The sequence below is a fragment of the Capsicum annuum genome, chromosome 2 (assembly GCF_002878395.1).
Source record: "Capsicum annuum cultivar UCD-10X-F1 chromosome 2, UCD10Xv1.1, whole genome shotgun sequence".
Taxonomy (NCBI): Eukaryota; Viridiplantae; Streptophyta; class Magnoliopsida; order Solanales; family Solanaceae; genus Capsicum; species Capsicum annuum.
Genome location: NC_061112.1, coordinates 130,919,020 through 130,938,080, shown reverse-complemented (window position 1 = coordinate 130,938,080; position 19,061 = coordinate 130,919,020). Strand labels below are relative to the sequence as shown.

General features: G+C 34.0%; 2 protein-coding genes across 10 annotated transcripts in view; one reads left to right on the top strand and one right to left on the bottom strand.

Annotated features, from left to right (window-relative positions):
* The window catches only part of LOC107859458 (anaphase-promoting complex subunit 4), a 17,085-nt gene extending 15,048 nt beyond the window's left edge, over positions 1-2,037 (top strand). For 5 of the 9 annotated variants that reach the window (XM_047406988.1, XM_047406982.1, XM_047406984.1 and 2 more), the window contains 4 exons: positions 256-480; positions 574-726; positions 954-1,035; positions 1,736-2,037. In XM_047406988.1, the coding sequence (XP_047262944.1) occupies positions 256-480; positions 574-726; positions 954-1,035; positions 1,736-1,836 (561 nt within the window). In that variant the 3' untranslated portion in view covers positions 1,837-2,037. Of the gene's footprint in view, positions 1-255; positions 481-570; positions 727-953; positions 1,036-1,735 lie in introns of all 9 variants that reach the window. The other 4 variants (XM_047406986.1, XM_047406983.1, XM_047406987.1 and 1 more) reach the window with 1 other exon arrangement.
* A 411-nt stretch (positions 2,038-2,448) lies between these two features.
* Positions 2,449-9,778, bottom strand: LOC107859459 (calmodulin-binding protein 60 B-like). The gene is made up of 8 exons (XM_047406990.1): positions 9,361-9,778; positions 8,079-8,154; positions 7,114-7,172; positions 6,432-6,925; positions 6,185-6,345; positions 5,886-6,089; positions 4,388-4,625; positions 2,449-3,352 (listed from the first exon to the last, which is right to left on the bottom strand). The coding sequence occupies exons 1-8, from the start codon at positions 9,447-9,449 to the stop codon at positions 2,805-2,807; spliced, it is 1,869 nt and encodes a 622-aa protein (XP_047262946.1). The 5' UTR covers positions 9,450-9,778; the 3' UTR covers positions 2,449-2,804.
* Between the last annotated feature and the right edge of the window lie 9,283 nt (positions 9,779-19,061).

The following is a 19,061-nucleotide window of genomic DNA, read 5'->3' as shown; positions in this document are numbered from 1 at the left end:
AATCATGAAAATTTTGGTGGAGCTTCAAAATGACCTCATCAAGATTTGGATATGTAGTGGTCCATTGAGGCTAAAACTATGTTAACAGAATTATGATAATCGTTGTCTAATTCTCGGTAGAAGTACTGAAACCTTAATTTTGTTGTAGCTTAAATTTAAAATTGCATTAGTGTACCTGATTATTCTTGGAGCTGTTGGGAGTTGGTAATCTATCATGGGATATGAATAACCTTATGATCCCTTTCCATTTGTCAGGACATTTCTCATGATTCTTCGGAGAGTGAAATACATCAACAGACGCTCACTGGCTACATTTCCTTCAAATTACCAGATGATTCTTTTCCAGTCACAAACTACATAGGTATTATCAGGGGCCTTACACATGATTTAGGCAAAGCGGACGGCATACGTGATCCCATAGAAGCGGCTCTCTTGCGTATACCTGATGGACATCACTGTATGGATCTCTCACTTTATAAAGTAAGTGGAAAAATCTCACCTGGTATTAATTTTCTATAATGTACAAGTTTTCTAACCCTTCAATGCCATATAATATTACATCATTCAAAGCAGGAGGGTCAAATTGTTTTGCTATTAAATGAAACTGCGACCACTTCTGAGAACTCTGGAAATGGTTACATGATGATTCTACAAGCTGGTGACCTCCCATTTGTATCGCTTTCAAGATCTACCGCACCCAATTCTTGGAAGCTTCACGAACTTCAGGTATATGACATCATTACTGTACCAGTAAATATAGTTTGCATAAGTTTCTCTTGAAATTCTGTATTCAATGGCATGCGTTCTAGCTTGTGATGTTGGATGGATTGTTTTTGTTCAGTTTACACCATTGCGTCACTGAATTTGATATATATGAAGGCGTATATATACATGCTACATGATCTGTTATTCTGAACATGAGAAATTGACTTTTAATCTGCATGATAATCTAGGATTCTGCTATATACCTGCAACTGGAGAGTGAAAAGGTTCGAAGCATTCCTCATTCTGTGGTTTCTCCCTTGGCAGTCAGTGGTGAGTGGTTATCTTTGTACTATTTGGGTTCCAACAGTTCTTACTTATTATTATCTATAGGAATAGAGGCTAACACATTCACGAGAACTAACCATGAAAATACTGGGTTTAAGATGTCAATCGCGTCATACCAAAAATGAGTACATCTGAATACCTGTGGTCCATCTCATTTAAATGCCGAATTGAAACACCCATTTCTTAGTCAATTGGAAATTCAGTTTCAAGCTAAGTTAGCTAATGGTATTTAGAGAATCTTTATATATTAACCCCCTGACAACAAAATTTAAGACATTATCTTCAAAGTACTATGTAATAGATTGAAGTATAGAGGCCGTATGAATTGCAACTGCACTTGAAACTATAATCCTGTAATGACAGATTGAATTTCATCCCGGTACATATAATATTTTTGTCAACAATTCTCATGTAATAGAGATGACAATTGCTACACACTTATTCGTTTGGTTCTAAATAACAAGTTTATCCCAGGATTATAATCCTGTGATTATAACCAGGAAGATAATCCCATGATTTTGGTATAGATTATGTCAACCAAGAACTAAATAAATCTAATCCTAAATTCAGTACTTGAATACCCCAATCTGTGTAACCAAACGGCCTCTTGACGCATTGTGAATTTGGTTTGGATATCCTAGCAAAATGGTTTGACATTTTCGATATGATTTTCTTTATCTATCAGCATCAAGAGGTGTAGCTTGTGTTTTTGCTGCAAGAAAGCGTGCTTTGGTTTACATCTTGGATGAGGATGAAGATGAAGATGAAGTTTCTGATACAGAGTGACAGTATCTTGCTGCTTACTGGGTTTTTTTCTGTACCATCTATCTATTCATTTTGGTCAGATATGGCAGTGTTTTTTTCACTAAATTGTACATTTCTAGTTAGCATTTTATTAGTTGGATGGTGTAAAACTTGTAGGATCGACAATTTTTCTTAATATTTAAAAATGGCAATATATTTAATTTGAACTTATTTTGTTCTGAATGAGAAGTTCTAAATAGATTTAACATCACAAAGTTTAAGGCACTCTCATTTTTCTGTTTGTGGATATAATTTATTTAGTATGTACCCTTCGTCAATGGAAAAGTCAATATGCCACTACATGTTTCTCAATAATCATGAAACAATTTGTATTTTCACGTACCAGAACCAAAATTGACAAAGCTAATTGGTTTGGAAGTTGTATGATTCAACATATCCTCAAATATTCAAAATTCAACGAAATACGATTATTCATTCAATCTAACAAATTTTTGAAGGTCCACCACATCACATTTTGATGATTTGTTCACAACAAATGTTTCTATGAGGCAAGCATTATGTTTACTTGATAAACTCATTACAATAAAACACTAAAATTACAGTATCAGTCAACATAAACATTTTTAAAAAAAAAAAAAAAAAAAATAGCTGCTACAATCTTGAGTTAGCACAAGGGAATGAGTCACTTCCATCCATCCCAGTAGTAGAAATCAGGTCAAAACCATGGGAATTTCCCTTCAGCTAGAGCCATGAAAACTGCTCCATTCTTTGAACTGCATATAATATGCTGAGAAAACTATCATAAGCTTATGTTATTCTGTTAATGGAGAGAGAGCGATCTCCATAGACAGGCATAACTGTACATTATAAGAGGCTTCCATGTTCAGATGCATATGGATTGTCATACCAAATTCCAAGAGCGATGATACGCTTCTTAAAGGAAGCCTTTAAGCATCATAGCTAGGTGATTGCTATGGGGAAAATCAAATCTAGGAGTCATCCAGTTCAACAATTTGTGCTCTTCTTTCGGCAGCTTTCTTCCTGATAAAAATGCCCCATCTCAAGGCAGCTTTGAGTTTGAGCCACCCTATAACAGCCTTACCTGAAGAACGTGTACGTTCCTCATCAAAACCAAAGGTAGAAGACATGTTAGGCATGTATGCTGATCCATACTGGTAATTCTCTTCTGCAGTACTAGAAGAAGCATGACCCTGTCCCATGCTGAAAATACGGAGCAGATGTTGCATGTCTTCATTTTCAAGCATCTCGTGACTTCTCATACGTATTTCTTCCTCTGTTAAGAAGTCCTCAGCTCCCTTATAAGGATTAGGCGTGCTAGCAGCAAAATAGTTAGACATCGATGGCTGTGGTGGGCGAAGGGCCAGCATGCTCTCGTTCCCATGTGGCTGAGCTTGTTGTGACGTTCCTAGCAAGTGATTCTGAGGAGGAAATGAAGCGCCATTTAACTGCATATTGCCATTTAGATTCATGTTCTGAGGCTGCATACTGTATCTGCTACTGAGGCTATCATTATACCCTGGTAACAGAAAAGTATTCATGTTATGAAGTAAAAGAATAGGAAGAATTCTTAGCAATCCAACAGACAAATGAGGTCATTGTATATCTGGTCAACGAGCTCGCTAACAGGTAATTGCAGGGCTTACTAGGTATCCTTCACATCATGCAATGCAGCAAATAATGCAGGTTGAGAGACCTACTTCTATGCAGGACAATTTGCCGAGATATACATTATTTTATTAACAGTAGAATCGGAAAAAATTGGATAGCTGTTGAGAAGTTGGTTTGAGCATCAAATAATGATTTTATTGTAAATTGTTGAATGATTTTTGAGATCTTGAAACTTGTAATGTAGTACTCTCTCCATCCCAAATTAGTTCTCTTGTTTTATGTCTCGACAGTCAAACTATAGAAACTTTGACAAATATTTTAAAGTATTTTTTCATCAAATTGACATGAGAAAAGTCACACTTGTAGTACTTTTTGTATAGTTTTTGGGTACGTAAATTTTAATTGTGAAGTATTGAGATGATCTAATCCAATTTAGCTTCGAAGATTAGTCAAAGTGATTCTCGAGAAGCGGAACATGCAACAAATATGGGACACAGAGAGTATTAATAGATGTCAAATGGGGATGTCATAATACACGAAGTGTCATGTAAATTGGAGCAGAAGAACTAAATCTGATATGATTCAACAACCTGCTAATTCATAGGATATCAAATTTAAGAAAAAAATGAACATGTCAGAGAATATCCAACGCATGATGCTGACATCCACTGTTCGTGCTTATGCTTTTTTTTCACTTTGGAAATGTTTCTTGTTTAAGACACTATTTTAGAGAGGAATTATTGTTCCAATCAACAAGAAATCACGCCACCAAAAAGCCAAAACGGCAAAAAGAGAAGAGCGGGCAGAATCCAACGCAGTTCATGAACAATGTATCTTAGTTCGTGTTCCAGTCGCACAGAGAAGCACAAATAGAAGTAAAAGAAGAGAGGCAGCATTCACACTTTAACAGGAACATATCTTAGGCACCAAGGCATATTTATACCTCCCATGTTCAGTCCTGAATTCATTGCAGGTTGCTCTGATGAAATTGAAGCTGGAAGACTTGGTAGATTAATTTGTTGATCAAAAGAGGTTGAATGGTTATGAGAGCCAATCGTAAGATCATTTTGAGATGAAACTGAGGCTTTACTCTGTCCAAGGCTTAGAAGAGATTTTCCATCATACTCAACAACATGCATCCAGTTGTCATACGCCTTCTTAACTAAGGTATCCACATATATCTGCAAATATTGTTTGATGTATGCTTAAGAACATCACTTGAAAAAAAAAAGTTATCGAACATCCAGAGGGTTGATTTATGCAAATGATAGCAACACTCATAACTCCATTGACCACTATTGTCCAAAGTTTCGAAATGTCACTGGGACAAAGGAAAAGGTGCAAACTGCATCTAACTAGTGTGGCAATTATTTTGACATGTTCAATTGGTTAGATGCAAACTGCATCTAACTAACAGTATCAAATAAAATTACTTGTAAATATTATTTTGGCATGTTCAAAAGGATTGTTGAATATTCTATATTGTAGAAAAGCAACTTGAAGAGCACCAAATTTGCTTTCCGTGGAAATTTCATTATCAATCAATTTTTGCAAACTAGGCAGTTTTTATCCTTCTAACTGTTGCCTAAAATTTTTCAAAGGAAAAAAAGAAGAAGAATAGAGAAGTTAAATCAAGGTATTATGTCGTTTCAGCAACTAGGTTCTGGCGAATATTCCATAATAATTTGGCAGATCATATCTCTTATTAAATTACAACAGCAAATATAGTAAGAAAGAGTCTTTTCAAACTGTAGCAAGCAGGAAAGTTTGTTCTGAGGGACTTTTGTTAATAAAATCTCTTCTAAATGTGATCTGAGAGGAGACAAACTTGAAAACTAATAGGTCTTGCTTCTTGAATAGTAGTGACTTTCACAAAACAGACAGAGATTAGTGGGAAAACAAAGCTCGTGGCACTCCCTTACAAAAGAAGGTTGGGTAACCATGTGGAACCACAAAGCCCCAAGTAGGCCCGCAGGCTTATTTGGGTCAACTTATGACATCCAGTTTTGAGATGAGAATGGGCGGTTTGGTCAAACAATACAGGCCAATTTCTAGCCAATGTTGTTATGAGGAAAAGAGAATAAAGAAAATGGCCCCAAGAAGGTACAAAATCAGAGTACATCATTATCTACTAAAAGCATGAACATATGCAAAAGAAGAAAAGAATGAAGAAATTGCAACTGGTTGTTAAGTTAAAAAGATCAATGAACTGCAAAAATTCTTCAATCCATTTGAAGATACTTCTCTGAGCCAACAGTTTTTCTTGTTAAGAGAATTTAATAAGTATTTCTTCTCAAGCATCAGAGAAACCAAAAACCTATGTAGTAGGTGGCAATTAGAGGGCATATTCTTTTTCTTTTTTTAAACCTTTCTTAAGCATCTTTAGATGAATCTATGATATCAAATTATACAAAAGAGAGAAAAAACTACAAGTTACAAACCTTCTGATTGTCTGAAAGAGAGTCCATTGAATGATACTGTCCGGCAGTGATTAAACCACATAACTCATAGATATTGTTAAAAACAACACCGACATTTCTCATATCATCAGGATAGTACACATAAAGCTTCCCACTAAGCACACAGGTTTTTGCATGGTCCACAAGAGCTTCCCACATCTTATTTGACATTCCACTTCCCAGGATCTGAGATAACAAGATGAGAAACAAAGGAGGAATCATTAATATACAACTAACAATTATAGTTCTAATCTCCAACATGTCAAGTTTGAAATTCTTACATTTCGGAGCCTCTGCGAGTCTCTCACAACAAGTCGGAGAAAGTCTTCCACTTTATGTATGCCAGCTTTATTTAGCCTCTTGTGGAAAGATCCATCTTTCCCTATCTTTTCCAGTCTCCAAACTTCATCATCTAATGAAGGTGGATAATGTTTCTTGTACACTGCAAGGAAACAGTTATGGAGTTACTTCAAACCTCAACAAACTTTATTGTAATTTCCATTCAAAAGGCACATTCTATGGGCTTACATTCTCCTCTATGATCCTTGACACTGAAGGCATCTGTTTTTGCCTCACGAATGCGGATTCCCTCACAACAGCCTGATGCTAATTTTAAGCCTAGCCTGAACTTTCTGCTTCTGATCCAGCTGGAGTTGTCAGTAAATGTCAACTCGCCAAGGGTGCCGACACCTTCCTTCAATATCACTTGCAATTCTCCAGTAAGAAGAGGCCTCTTTCCCTCACGCTCCTTCACTATATGAGACTCAAATTCTTCTTGACTCCAGCCATCCTCATCCTCGTTGTTAAAATCTCCCTCAAGCACAACAACATCTAGTTTAACTGAGGACTCAGGACCTAATGTTACCACATGGTTTGTATTTCCATCAATCAAGACAATATGTATTGCAGAACCCTGCTCTCCTTCTACTTTTCCTCCTGTGAAGAGAGGTAGTGCCAGTTTGGACCTAAACTGAAGCTGCAAATTTCTCCCATCAGGTCCTTCAATTCTTTTTGGAGAAACCCTGCATGGTTATAATAAAATTCAATCCCTGAACAGAGTGGACAGTCAATTATAACAAAATGGAGTACATGAGCAGCTCAAGCAACCAAAGGCATAAATTGATGTTTGATGCAAAACTGAATAGATACAAACATCCTGAGAAACTGTGGAAGATCTGTGCTCTGAAGGATTTAGTGATAATAGTCATACCTTGCATTAAGTTTAGCAGGTCCAAGTTTAGCCAAAGCACGCTCCACTTCTTCACTAACCTGGTAAATAAAAATGGTCAGTCATAAATAGGTAATCAAAAGCCACTATGGAAGAAACCTTGTTCTAGTACAATAAGAATGGACATGTTTGAATAGTCTGGTCATCCCAAGCGCAGAAAATATTAGTGTCATTCTGTGCCCTGCACTCTTAACAAAATAATGAAGACTCATGGGCTGGTGAGAAGCCCATCGAGATCCAAATGTTTCAAGTTCAAGTACATAGGACATTAATATCTTAGCTTTTACAGATTAAAACGGCACAGTGTAGAATTAAAGCCAGGTAACATGCAAAAGTCTTTTTCTCATAGACCAACTCAAATACATTTTGAGTCCAAGAAAAGAATTGCTAAAAGATCAATTGGAGGGCAGACATGCTTAAAATATGTTGTTCACATTAAAAATAAAAAGACAGAAGTAAAAAAATTTCACTCAGTAAGCATTTGACAGGAAAATTAGAAGCTATTTTTCTCCAGAAACTATGCAAGCGGGACAGTTTTGGCTAGAGAGAACAAGCAGAAAGGGGAGGCAGAGGGGAGTCTCCGTGACAATTTCTACAATGAGCAAAGCACAAATTTTTAGAACATATTTCAGCATGAAATAAATGGTTTTATACTAAACAATGACATCAACTCAAACCAGCACATCCATCTCAAATATTTGTCAGTGGCTTTTCTTGGCCAGTATAGAACAAAGCTTGCAGTTTTGATGATTTCATTGTGTTCCCTCAGAAGTAAATATATGCCACGCTGAGTCTTCTGGAAATATATATCATGCCACAGTAGTAATATAATTTAGAATTGAACTATCACAAGTTATCACAAAGTGGTGGCTGGTAAAAAGAAACTTCACATAAGTAATGCCCGATGAATAGGATGAGAATTTCTAAAAGGGGCCTAATAATCTTACAACTCTTCGAAGAATTGGCTCCAGTGATGAGCAGAGTTTCTGCAGACTGTCCACCTTTAGTGCTTCAACAATGACACTGCAGTAACCATGTACTTTTCAATAAACTGTGCTACACTTACAAATGAATAGTGCACAGAAAGATGAGTAAAGCTATAACAAAAACTGATTTTCAGCTTCTCTAAGAAAATATAAGACATCCAGGTCACAAGATTTCACGTCAGATGACATCACAACAAACAATCAACAGAAATAAAGGCCTCCAAATGAAAAACTTCTACTGGTTATTTGAGAAAAAGAATAAGGTTGAGTGGACCATCAGAAATAGACTACGGAAGAGAGGCATCTACCCGTCTGACGGTCAAGAGGAAGCTATAAGTATTTGCAGGAATACAAACACCTGGTGATGACTTTCCTTGGGAAGCTCAAGTATATACATGACTGCAAGATACAGAGACAACTTTCCATCTGAATGGTGATTGAGAATATGAAATGTGGACAATCTTATTGGCACCTAACAGTGAAGACCCCATCTGAAAGCTGATCAAGTAGACTACTCCTGTACTGTGGGACTGTGGCAGGGCCAGACGTGATATTCATTGTAAGCTATTTGCAACATGATCAAATTCCTTCAACTCACAGCCTCAAATGACACAAATTGTTAAAACGGAATCATGAATTAAGCACTATGAACCTCTTCTTGTTTTGTCTCATAGCTGATCAAATAGCGAGGATGAACAAAGAACGAGATTCAATTTTCTCTCATAAACCAAAACAAAGAATAAGCTAATTATCAAGCCAAGGCAAAGAGCAGCCTGGTGCACTAAAGCTCCCGCTGTGCGCGGGGTCCGCTGAAGAAAGCCAGATTCAATCAAAATGTTCCTTCACTTGCAGTCAACTGCAAACAACCAGAAAAACAAAGCTCCCACTCTCTTCTTTCCAAGGATCTTGATAACAATAATACCTCATTCCTCACACATAATTCATCAAGATCAGATTTTTCTTACTAAAAAATTTATTTACCACAACCCCACAAAACAGAACAATCATTCTCCCCCTCTTCACCACAATTCTTGCAGTATCCTCACTAAACACTCAAACAATCTCTCCAAACCAATTCAAAATCCCAGCTAAGTTCACATCATAACCGATTACTCCATCAACCCAACTGCACTATCCAGTACTAAATTTACTAATACACAAACAATAAACAAACAACCAAACAAAAAAAAAGTTACCCTTTAACAAAAAGATAAAATTTTTAAATTTTTTTTTAGTAAATTACCTTGCAAGAGCAGGTCTTTTCCTATCAGGTTGACCTTCCTCACTACTACTTGGATCCAAAGCACGTTTTTCCATATACCTTGTCTGCATTTTCTTATCCAACTCAACACTCCTCTTCTTCAACTATACTCAGATCTGATCCAAACTTCCTTTTCTTCCTTTTTTTTTTTTTTATGTTTAATTTTTTCAACTGTTTGTATACTAATACTCAAAACTTACAGTTTCTTTCTTTATTTTTTGTGAGTGGATAAGAAAGATTCCAACGGCAAAAAGGAAAAGGAGGCAAAAGGGTAAAAGGAATAGCGGGAAAAAATTGAAAGACGAGAGGTTTCTGGGAAAGTTCATGGAAGTAACATTGGAGTTTCGTATGTTTCCATTTTGATGGCTGCTTTCCTTTTTCTTGTTTTTTTTTGGCTTGTTCACTGGATCTACCTACTATTTATATACTCTCCACGCGTGGCTTTTTTGGTTTTTGACGCGCTTATTTTTGTACAGACAGTTTTGTCCTTTTCAATTCAAATTATTCCTCCTTGTCCCCTCTTCTTTTTTTTGTGTGTACTACATTAGTATCTTTTTGTAATGACAACGTAAGCCGTAGGTACACAGGGTAAATCTGTTTTTATATAATTGCTAATATTGTATTAGTTAGATAAGCCTTGTGCGATAGCTTGAGCCAGAAAAGACCAATCGCTTGTCGTCGCATGCAATAGCTCATCAACCGCACTAGAGACAAATCTTATGTGATGAGATTGACTCAGACAACGAACCTCATGTCGTAACAAGCAACGGGTTTTGAATTGGAAACCTCCATTATGGAAGTTCCAAGTCAAACCATTTGAACCACCCCGAAGGGTATAAGAGTCGTTGGTAGATTGTACTGAAAAATTAATACATGCATTAGTTTAATGTGTGTTAGTAATATTTTGTTTGGTATGTCTTTTTACTCTATGTATAATTAATACTTGCATTAGTTATACACTCTATTATGTATTGATGTGTGTATTGCTAATGTCTCAAAATCCATGGCAGTAGTAATGCAATGGATCTAATGCATGCATTAACATGCCTAATGACACTATTATCCTTCAAAAAAAAATTCGCATCCTTTTCAACATATATATTGAGGGTATTATGTAAAAAAAAAACTTTTTTTTAGAAATTATGTAATTCATGTTATTTTTAATACATCAAATCAAACACTGCATAAGAAAAATATAAACATAACTAATGCAAGCATAACTAACACAAGCATTGTTAATACAAGCATTACTAATACATCATATTTTGCATTATTCTTATAAACTCTACCAAACGATCCTAAGTTTCTTCCTTTTAGAACTTGTTAGTAGGATAATACTTATATATGTAGTGCTAAGCCATTTGCTAATTAAAGAGATAGCTCTGATAAAATATTAATGAATTTCCTCGAGGGCCACGATTATATTGGTAAACCTATTAATGTATGTTCATAACAATGAAGATTTATAGAGGCTGCTGAATATTTACTCGCATCTCATGTAGTACTCCCTCCGTTTAAAAAAGAATGATCTACTTTTCGTTTTAGTTCATTTAAAAAAGAATGACTCATTTCCTTTTTTGACAATACTTTTATTTCAAATTTTCATATGGCATGTTTAGGACCACAAGATTAAAAGACATTTTTGTACATTTGACAAAACTTTAATTCAAGGCCACAAGATTCAAAAGTCTTCTTTATTTTCTTAAACTTTGTGTCAAGTCAAAGTAGGTCATTCTTTTTTAAACGGAGAGAGTATATTTTTATAAATTTACATGAACATTTCTTGATAATTTAATAATTTAACACCTCTGTTTAAGGGGAGCTCACTATCAAAGTACACATGAGAAGGACTCCTCAAATATAGTTTGTGTACTCGTGTCCAATATTTTTCAATGGAGTAATAGATATAAGACACGTATACTAGAAAAACGTTGAAGGCTTGGATTTTTGTTAGATATTTTATCTATTTATTCTAGCACATAATAATATTTTTTGAAAAAACATGGTTATTATCATAAAAAAACATAGTTATTATTATAAAAGTTAGCTCGTGAGAAAAGAATTATTCAAATTCATATAAAGAGAATTAATTACTCTTTTTTTTTTTATGCGAAACACCTAATAATTAAAGTTGTGAATATTTGTAATTTGTCATTGTGATTTGGGTCTCATCCCCTTTGTGGACCATTATTCAAGAAGGGAAACTAGGAAAAGATTAATTTGTTTTTATTAATAGAGCAATTTGATTATGCATAAGAAATAGTCCACATTGGTCCACCATAAAAATATATTCCACAATGTAATTGATGACAAATTATATATTCCACAATGAAATTGATGACACTATAAATAATAATTGCGAATCAACGTATATAATATTCAGTTTTATTGATTACCTTAAACGGGTGCTAGATCACCAACTATCATTAAGAGGTCGTGTGGTAGCACGTATTGGAAGAAATAGTTCATGTATTAAATGTGGTATTGATTAATATTATGTTTGGTAAGATTTTGAATCAATGTATTACTAATATTATGTATTAATTATACGCCCTACATAGTATTATAGGGTGTATTACTAATACATCACATATGGTGGTATTAGTAATACATGGGTTTTAATACCATGAGATTAGTATGTGTAAAGATAAAAATATCCCTCAAATTCTTTTAAACTTTTTTTTTATTTTCTTAAATTTATTTTTTATATCTGTACTAATAAATTTATTCAAATAAATTAGCTTACAAATTTTATTATTATCTACAAAAATGTCCTCAAATTTCTTTAATTTTTATCTAAATATTTTTCAATTTATTCAACATGAGTTACTTCTTTTCAATTTATCAAAATAATAATATCCCTCCAAATACTTTTAGTTATAAAAGAAAACAACTCCAATAACTTAAAAAATATTTATTTGTCAAAATCCAAAAACAAATTGCATACAAGCTTTAACTTTGTAAATAGGATACTCATAAATAAAAATACTTTTTCTACTCAATTTTAACACTCTATAGAATACAATTTTATGTTAATAATGATTTTATTGTCTCATTCAAAAGTTACACGCACCTCCCTCCAACTTAAAAACATCACAAAGTGGGAATAACAAGCAAATGATGAATGAATAAAGAAAAGAAAAGATAATAAAAAAATAATTTTTGTAAGTGAATGATTAAATCTTAAAATTCTAAAGTAAATAAACTTTTTTTTATTTTTAGAAAAGAATAATAAACTTTAGCAAAGAAAATACACAAAGTTATAATATGTCGAGGATATTTTTGTAAACAAACAATATTCTTTTTAAAATATAACAATATATATTGTTTTCAATACATCAAACCAAACACTGCATAAAAAATAATCTCAGTATTATCAATTTCTGCACTACTAACTTCGGTATTACTAATATAACCTATTCATTATTATCTTGTACACTCTACCAAACGACCCCTAATAGTATATATAGTCAAGTAACCAATATGGGTTGTGGTGCAGTGGATGGACTGTTTGCCTGTTTCACACTTAACTAGAGGTTGAAGGTTCGACCCTGTGTATGGAGAACAACTCTGTTGGGAGCGCTGACACCTTAATGGGCCCTGCAACGCGCGATCCAAATTAGTCGGAACTTCAATACGAATATCGAATATCGAATGAAAAATAAAAAAAAAAATATATATAGTCAAGTAACTAGAGCTAACGTGTCAAGTAATTTAATTGTAAGTTAAATATCGATATAGACAGAGAATTTCGATCAAGTTCTTGGGCATTTCGTCAATAGGCACATATCCAAAAACTTTTTTTTCTGAAAAAAATGCTTTATTTATCTCTCTATATATAAATTGAGAATTAGAAGTACGATTATAAGAAGATGAATATTGTTGCCAAAAGCAACGTTTCAGACTAATTCTTATTAAAAACGTGCAATAACTGCATTATCTTTTTATAAATTTGTCAAATTCAAATATGAGAGAAGCGGCGAGAAAATACACCTGCTACGTACCGAGTATAAAACTTTTTTTTTTTAAAAAAAAAGGAAGACATCGTAGAAAGTGAGAGGAGAAAATGATTGCGCGTGGGGATAGTGAGATTAGCAACTTCTGCCAGGCTAACTGGAGTTGTATAACTGACTAATTATTGCAAACCCATGTACTGTAGTCTGTACCTATTCCACGTCATATTTTCTTTTGGACACCAATTGAAACAAAAAAGGAATCTTTTAGACACGTGGGTGGGATCCTATAATTATGACGAACTGTCCCTTTAGTCATTAAACCAACGACCACGATCAACCCCCTCACCGCCGTCCACTGCTAATTAATTCTACATTACAACTCCTAAGCATGTGCTGTACTACTCTTTGCTCCCTTTTCGTTCATTCGTAGTATTTATTTTCTTCTTCTTGTGCACAAAACAAGGAGTACGTAGCAAAAAATTCAATTTAATGGACGACTAAGTGATAAAGACTAAACTGGCAAATTACTTGTGATGATAAGATGATACTATATTACAGAATTAAGCTTTAAAAAAAATTATATTGTGTTTGATTTTCTCATCAAAAAATTATATTATAAACTATATGTATTTATGTTTGGAGTTTATTATACTGTTATCGGTCTTATGTCGGGGATCTATCGGAAACAACCCCTCTACTTCATCCGAAGTAGTGATATGATTTGCGTACACTCTACCCCAGACGGCCAGACCCCACTACGTGGGAATTAATACATTGGATATGTTGTTGTTGTGTTGATTTTCTCATCAAACTTAAAATTATTTTATTTTATTCTCTCAAATAAAATAAAATAAAAAGTTAATCACAGAATAGTCTAATTCGAAAATCAAATGACTCCTTAGGACTTAAAAGTTGAAGGAAGGTTTCTAAGTATTATCACCATTATTTGTCGGCAGTTGATACTTCCCAACCTAGTAGCTCAAGACCCGGCATTTAATTACTAGGTCAACAATATTTGTTTAAGGTTAAAAATGAGAACTGAATATTACTAATAATATCGTTGTTTGACAATTAATAGTAATTGTTTCCAGCTAATGTTGTCAATTTTTGTTGTGGAAAGCACAGTATTCTAGATATATGGTGGACTGATTCAACTCATTATGCATAAGTTGCTCTAATTATAAAATGAATTCTTCCAAATAAAATTCTGAGTTTCCCTAATTTCTTCTTAAATATAATTATGGCCAACATACTTACAGAGATATAATATTCGGTTCAAAGTCTCAAAAGTATATATAGTAGTACTATATAGTCATTATGGTTTTCACCACATTTCTCCCCCCATTTATACTTTGGTTTATATATTTGAGTGAATTGCAACCAAAATTTATTCAAACAACAATGTTCACTTATATATAGCCAATCCGCTATTCCATTCCACGTACTTTTGAATTAGAAAGAATTTAAAATAATATATAGTAGTTAAAGGAAAAAAATATTTCAAACTCTCAAATAATATAGTGTCGTTCGTTTTGAATAATATATTTCAAGTCTCACTTTTACTTCCTTTATATATTCAAGACATACAAGGCAACTAGACAATATGTATAGTACTCCCTCTGATTTGATAGTATATTCACTTTTCTATGAAGGAGAATTTAAACATAAAATACTCAAAAAGTTACAAGAGACTCACTTTACTTCACTTCATATAGTTTTTTCTACCGGCCACTTTATTCTTAAAAAACTAAACAAAACAAATATACATTAGCTACACATGTTCTCTCAACAAATGCTACACCATTCCAGTCTATATATTTTAATGTCCATAAAAAACTAATCTAATATTAGGTTTATTTTGTCCCTTCCCTATAGTGTATTTCTTGCTCAACAATTGATCTTCTCAAATTTTCCAGTTCCTAAGGAAGACACTATAATTACTTCATTATTAAGCTTGCAGCTATATTCTTGTTGAGCTACCCAAATTAATTTGTGTAACACCTTTGATGCATATTTTTTTGTTCTTCATGGCCAAACGCCCACTTAATTTGTTCGTGTAGATAAGTTTAGTATTGGAATGCAGAAAAAAAATAAAAAATTGAAGAGAAATGAATGCAAAAGATTTTACAATCAACACTAACTAGTTTTAGATTGAGGCGTTGACGGATAGTTTGATTAGCTAATTACTTTTACATAGTTTATATCCACATCCAAGCACCACTTTCATTCTCTTGTTTCATTGTGGCACCTCAGGCCCACCAAGCACCCCAACTCAATAAGAGGAATATAGTCCTATTTTTAAAATCCTTTTTTTTTTAAAAAAAAAAAAAAAAAAGGCATGACACGTGAAGTTATATGTAACACATAAAATTGAAATAATGAATAAAGAAATGAAAAAATGTTGGCCCGATCGTGTTATGTTGCGAAAAGATGATATCTATTAAAAAGATAGAAGGCAAGTTGAATAAATGAAATATTAGTCTTGCTGAGGAAATGTTAGGCTTCTAAGATTTAATTAGTGACACATCCATATTCCTGAGAAATTTTTTAAGCTATACAGTTTGGCCAAATTTATTTATTAAAATAAGGCTGAAATATTCAAAATTTACACATTGGTATGCGCATTATTTTTAAATATACAAAACTTATATATTTACTTGCTATTTTGTAGATTAGATCATCTAAAAACATCGAATTAGACTGTATATTAGTTTAGTTAGACATAAAATTTTAAAAAGCAAAAGATATTTTAAAACTTATAATCTTAAATATGTCATATGAAATATTATAATTATGAACTTTAAAAGTTAATAATAGATATAAAGATAACATTATTTTTTAAGAGAAATTAAGAGGACATAAATAAAAATGAGGAGTACAAATTTAAAAGAGCATAAATTTCCATGCAATAGTAAAACTAGTATGAAATTCTACACACATTAATAAAGGCACCTATAAGGGAAAAAAAGAAAAAAGAACCACTTAAAACACTGCCAAAAAAAGATGAATAAGAAAAGGCATCCACCTAAGTCCTAAAATGATTTGATCATATCATCCTTTGCGTGTCCATCGTCAAAAGACGCCAAGTAAAACAAAATCGAGGACGTGCTTGATATAAACAAAAATGTTTTTGCGAAATTACGGGAGCGGATTTAGCATTTGTGGAGGGGGTTTTCGGGAAGCCCCAAGCAGTTTTCTTATATCTTGTAATTATATTAAAAATTTATTAAATATATAAAAACTTATAAGTGAGAAACTCATTAACAAAGTTGGTTGTTGGCTTAGTGGTTCAAATGAGACTTGAAAAAGTGTCTCATATGCTATATGCAAAAATACCTTTTCTCGAAAATTAAGTGATTATTTAAAATTTATAGATTAATATTTAGTTATTAGAAGAACATATTGATTAAAAGTATTTAAATATAATTTTTAAAAAATATATTAACAGCAGACTCGATTTCGACTCTCAATACGACATGAGACCCGCCACATGATCCAACTTCCGACCTCGACCCCGACTAGAGACTCAACTCTAGACTTTGACATGAGATCCAATTCGTAATCTTGACTCCAAACTTCGAGTGAGGACTCAATATTCAATCTCAATTCGAAACGCAGCTCCCTATTCCAATCTGAACTATGGACCTTGATTCGAATCTGACCCTAACTTTATACCTAAAGCCTCTAAAAAGCCACACCACATAAAATCAACCACGAAAAATAAATTTAACCCCACGGAAAATCCCCTGTAGGATCCCCTAGATAATATGATTTTGGATTCAAACCAAAACACAAGTACTTAGAACACAAAGGAAAAACTAACTACCTCAATGCTTTAATCAAAACAGTTCCATCAACAAAGGATCAAATGACAGTACCAATTCAAGCGTTGATTGATGTCATGGAATGTCAAGCAGTGGAAGTGGAAGATAGTCTGGACTCTAGCAACATCACGTTGTCTGACATGGATAAAGAACGAATTTACATACCATGGTCCTACTCAGTAATCGTCAAACTTGTAAATAGAAGGATCAACCATGACTACCTCAAAAGACAATTGTATTAACTCTGGAAACCAACGAAAGAATTGATTCTAATAGACTTAGGCTATGACTACTTCACTGTCAAATTCCTCAAACAGAAAAATATGCTTACAGCCTTGCAAAAAAAAAAAAACCATGGTTCATCAATGGTGTCTTCCTGACAATTAAGAAATGGCATCCAAATTTCATAGCCTCGAAAGCTAAGAAAACCTATTCCGCCATTTGGATCAATACCAGAGTTGCCCACTGAATATATGACCACTTAATACTTTCTAAAATACAGAGCAAATTAGGAAAGCTAGTTAGAACAAATATCTGCACCTCAACTACACTAAGAGGCCGATATATGCGTATATGTATCGAAGTTTCCCTTGGGGTCCCAGTTAGGATCCACATTTGTATTGGGCATCTAACACAAAAAATTGAATATGAAAGAGAAGACATATTATGCAAAGGATGTGGCATGATTGGACATACCCTTTCACAATGCCCAACCTCATCATCACCGCAGACAAATCACCAAACAGAAAAATCTTCTACAAGCGCAGAAAGTAACCCAGCACACCAAAAATACGAAGGAAAAAATATTGAAGGCTGGACAACAGTTGCTTTTAATAAGAAAAAAGGAAAACGAGGACCAGTGCGCCAACGCACTCAAGCTGAAACATCATCTAGCTCTCAATCCATGGCTGCCTCACCCACAAACAACGAAGGTTTAAATGTTTTAATTTTTTACGCAAACACAGATAAGTATCTCGATCAAAATTCTTAAATACATTAAAAAAATCGTCAATCAACTCCTCAAAATATCCCAAACACAGATTCCACCACAAAATCCCAAATCCTAGAGGAGTACTCAAAACTACCTTAAGAATAGGTTCAGTGTTCTTCAAAAGGAAGCAACCTCTTCATGTCCTTCCAGAATTTACAAAAATACTCTTCGCCAACATGAAAAGACCACCCTATCTCTATATTTGAACTCTACCCAAGTAACCTATGACCCTACCCCTATTTTGGCTCCCTCTACAAACGAAGTAGGGGTCATAAAATATCAAATCTAGTTTTTAATGGCCCCTCAAATCCAAATGAGTCATCAAACAGAGCTGATGTGGACTCCCTTAATACCACTCATTCAATAAGCCAAAATTTGTCTTTTGTAAAATCTTCTTTACATGTAGACACTAAATCCACAACAAAAACTACACTGCGGAATAACCTTCTTTAGAAATAGTTGGGACCACAAATTATCCCAATAATACTAACCCCATACTCAAGAAGACACAAATTCTATAATAAATAGGGATATTCACTCCACCTATATTCACACTAAAACTGCTCCTTCCTTAGATAAATATGCCAATAAGGTCCCGGCGTTCCAACTTCCGCAGAACAAACCAACGATCACCAACCTTCAACTCAACAATAAATCTTAACTTCTCTGAGATCCACATTTCATCAATCCATCTCTATCCAGTGTCGGGGTTGCTAATTGGATCAATCCCAATCTATTCCACCCTAATGGCACCACTGAACCCCAACCCAGCCTTATGGGTAGAAATAGCACTCCAAGGCTAATCCCTAGTGATGAATGCTCAAATGGAGGACAGGGAAATGATGCTCGTCATTCACATCCCGGAGTTTTTAGCTCACTTGGCCTCGGAAGGGATGCGCAGAGCGATGAATC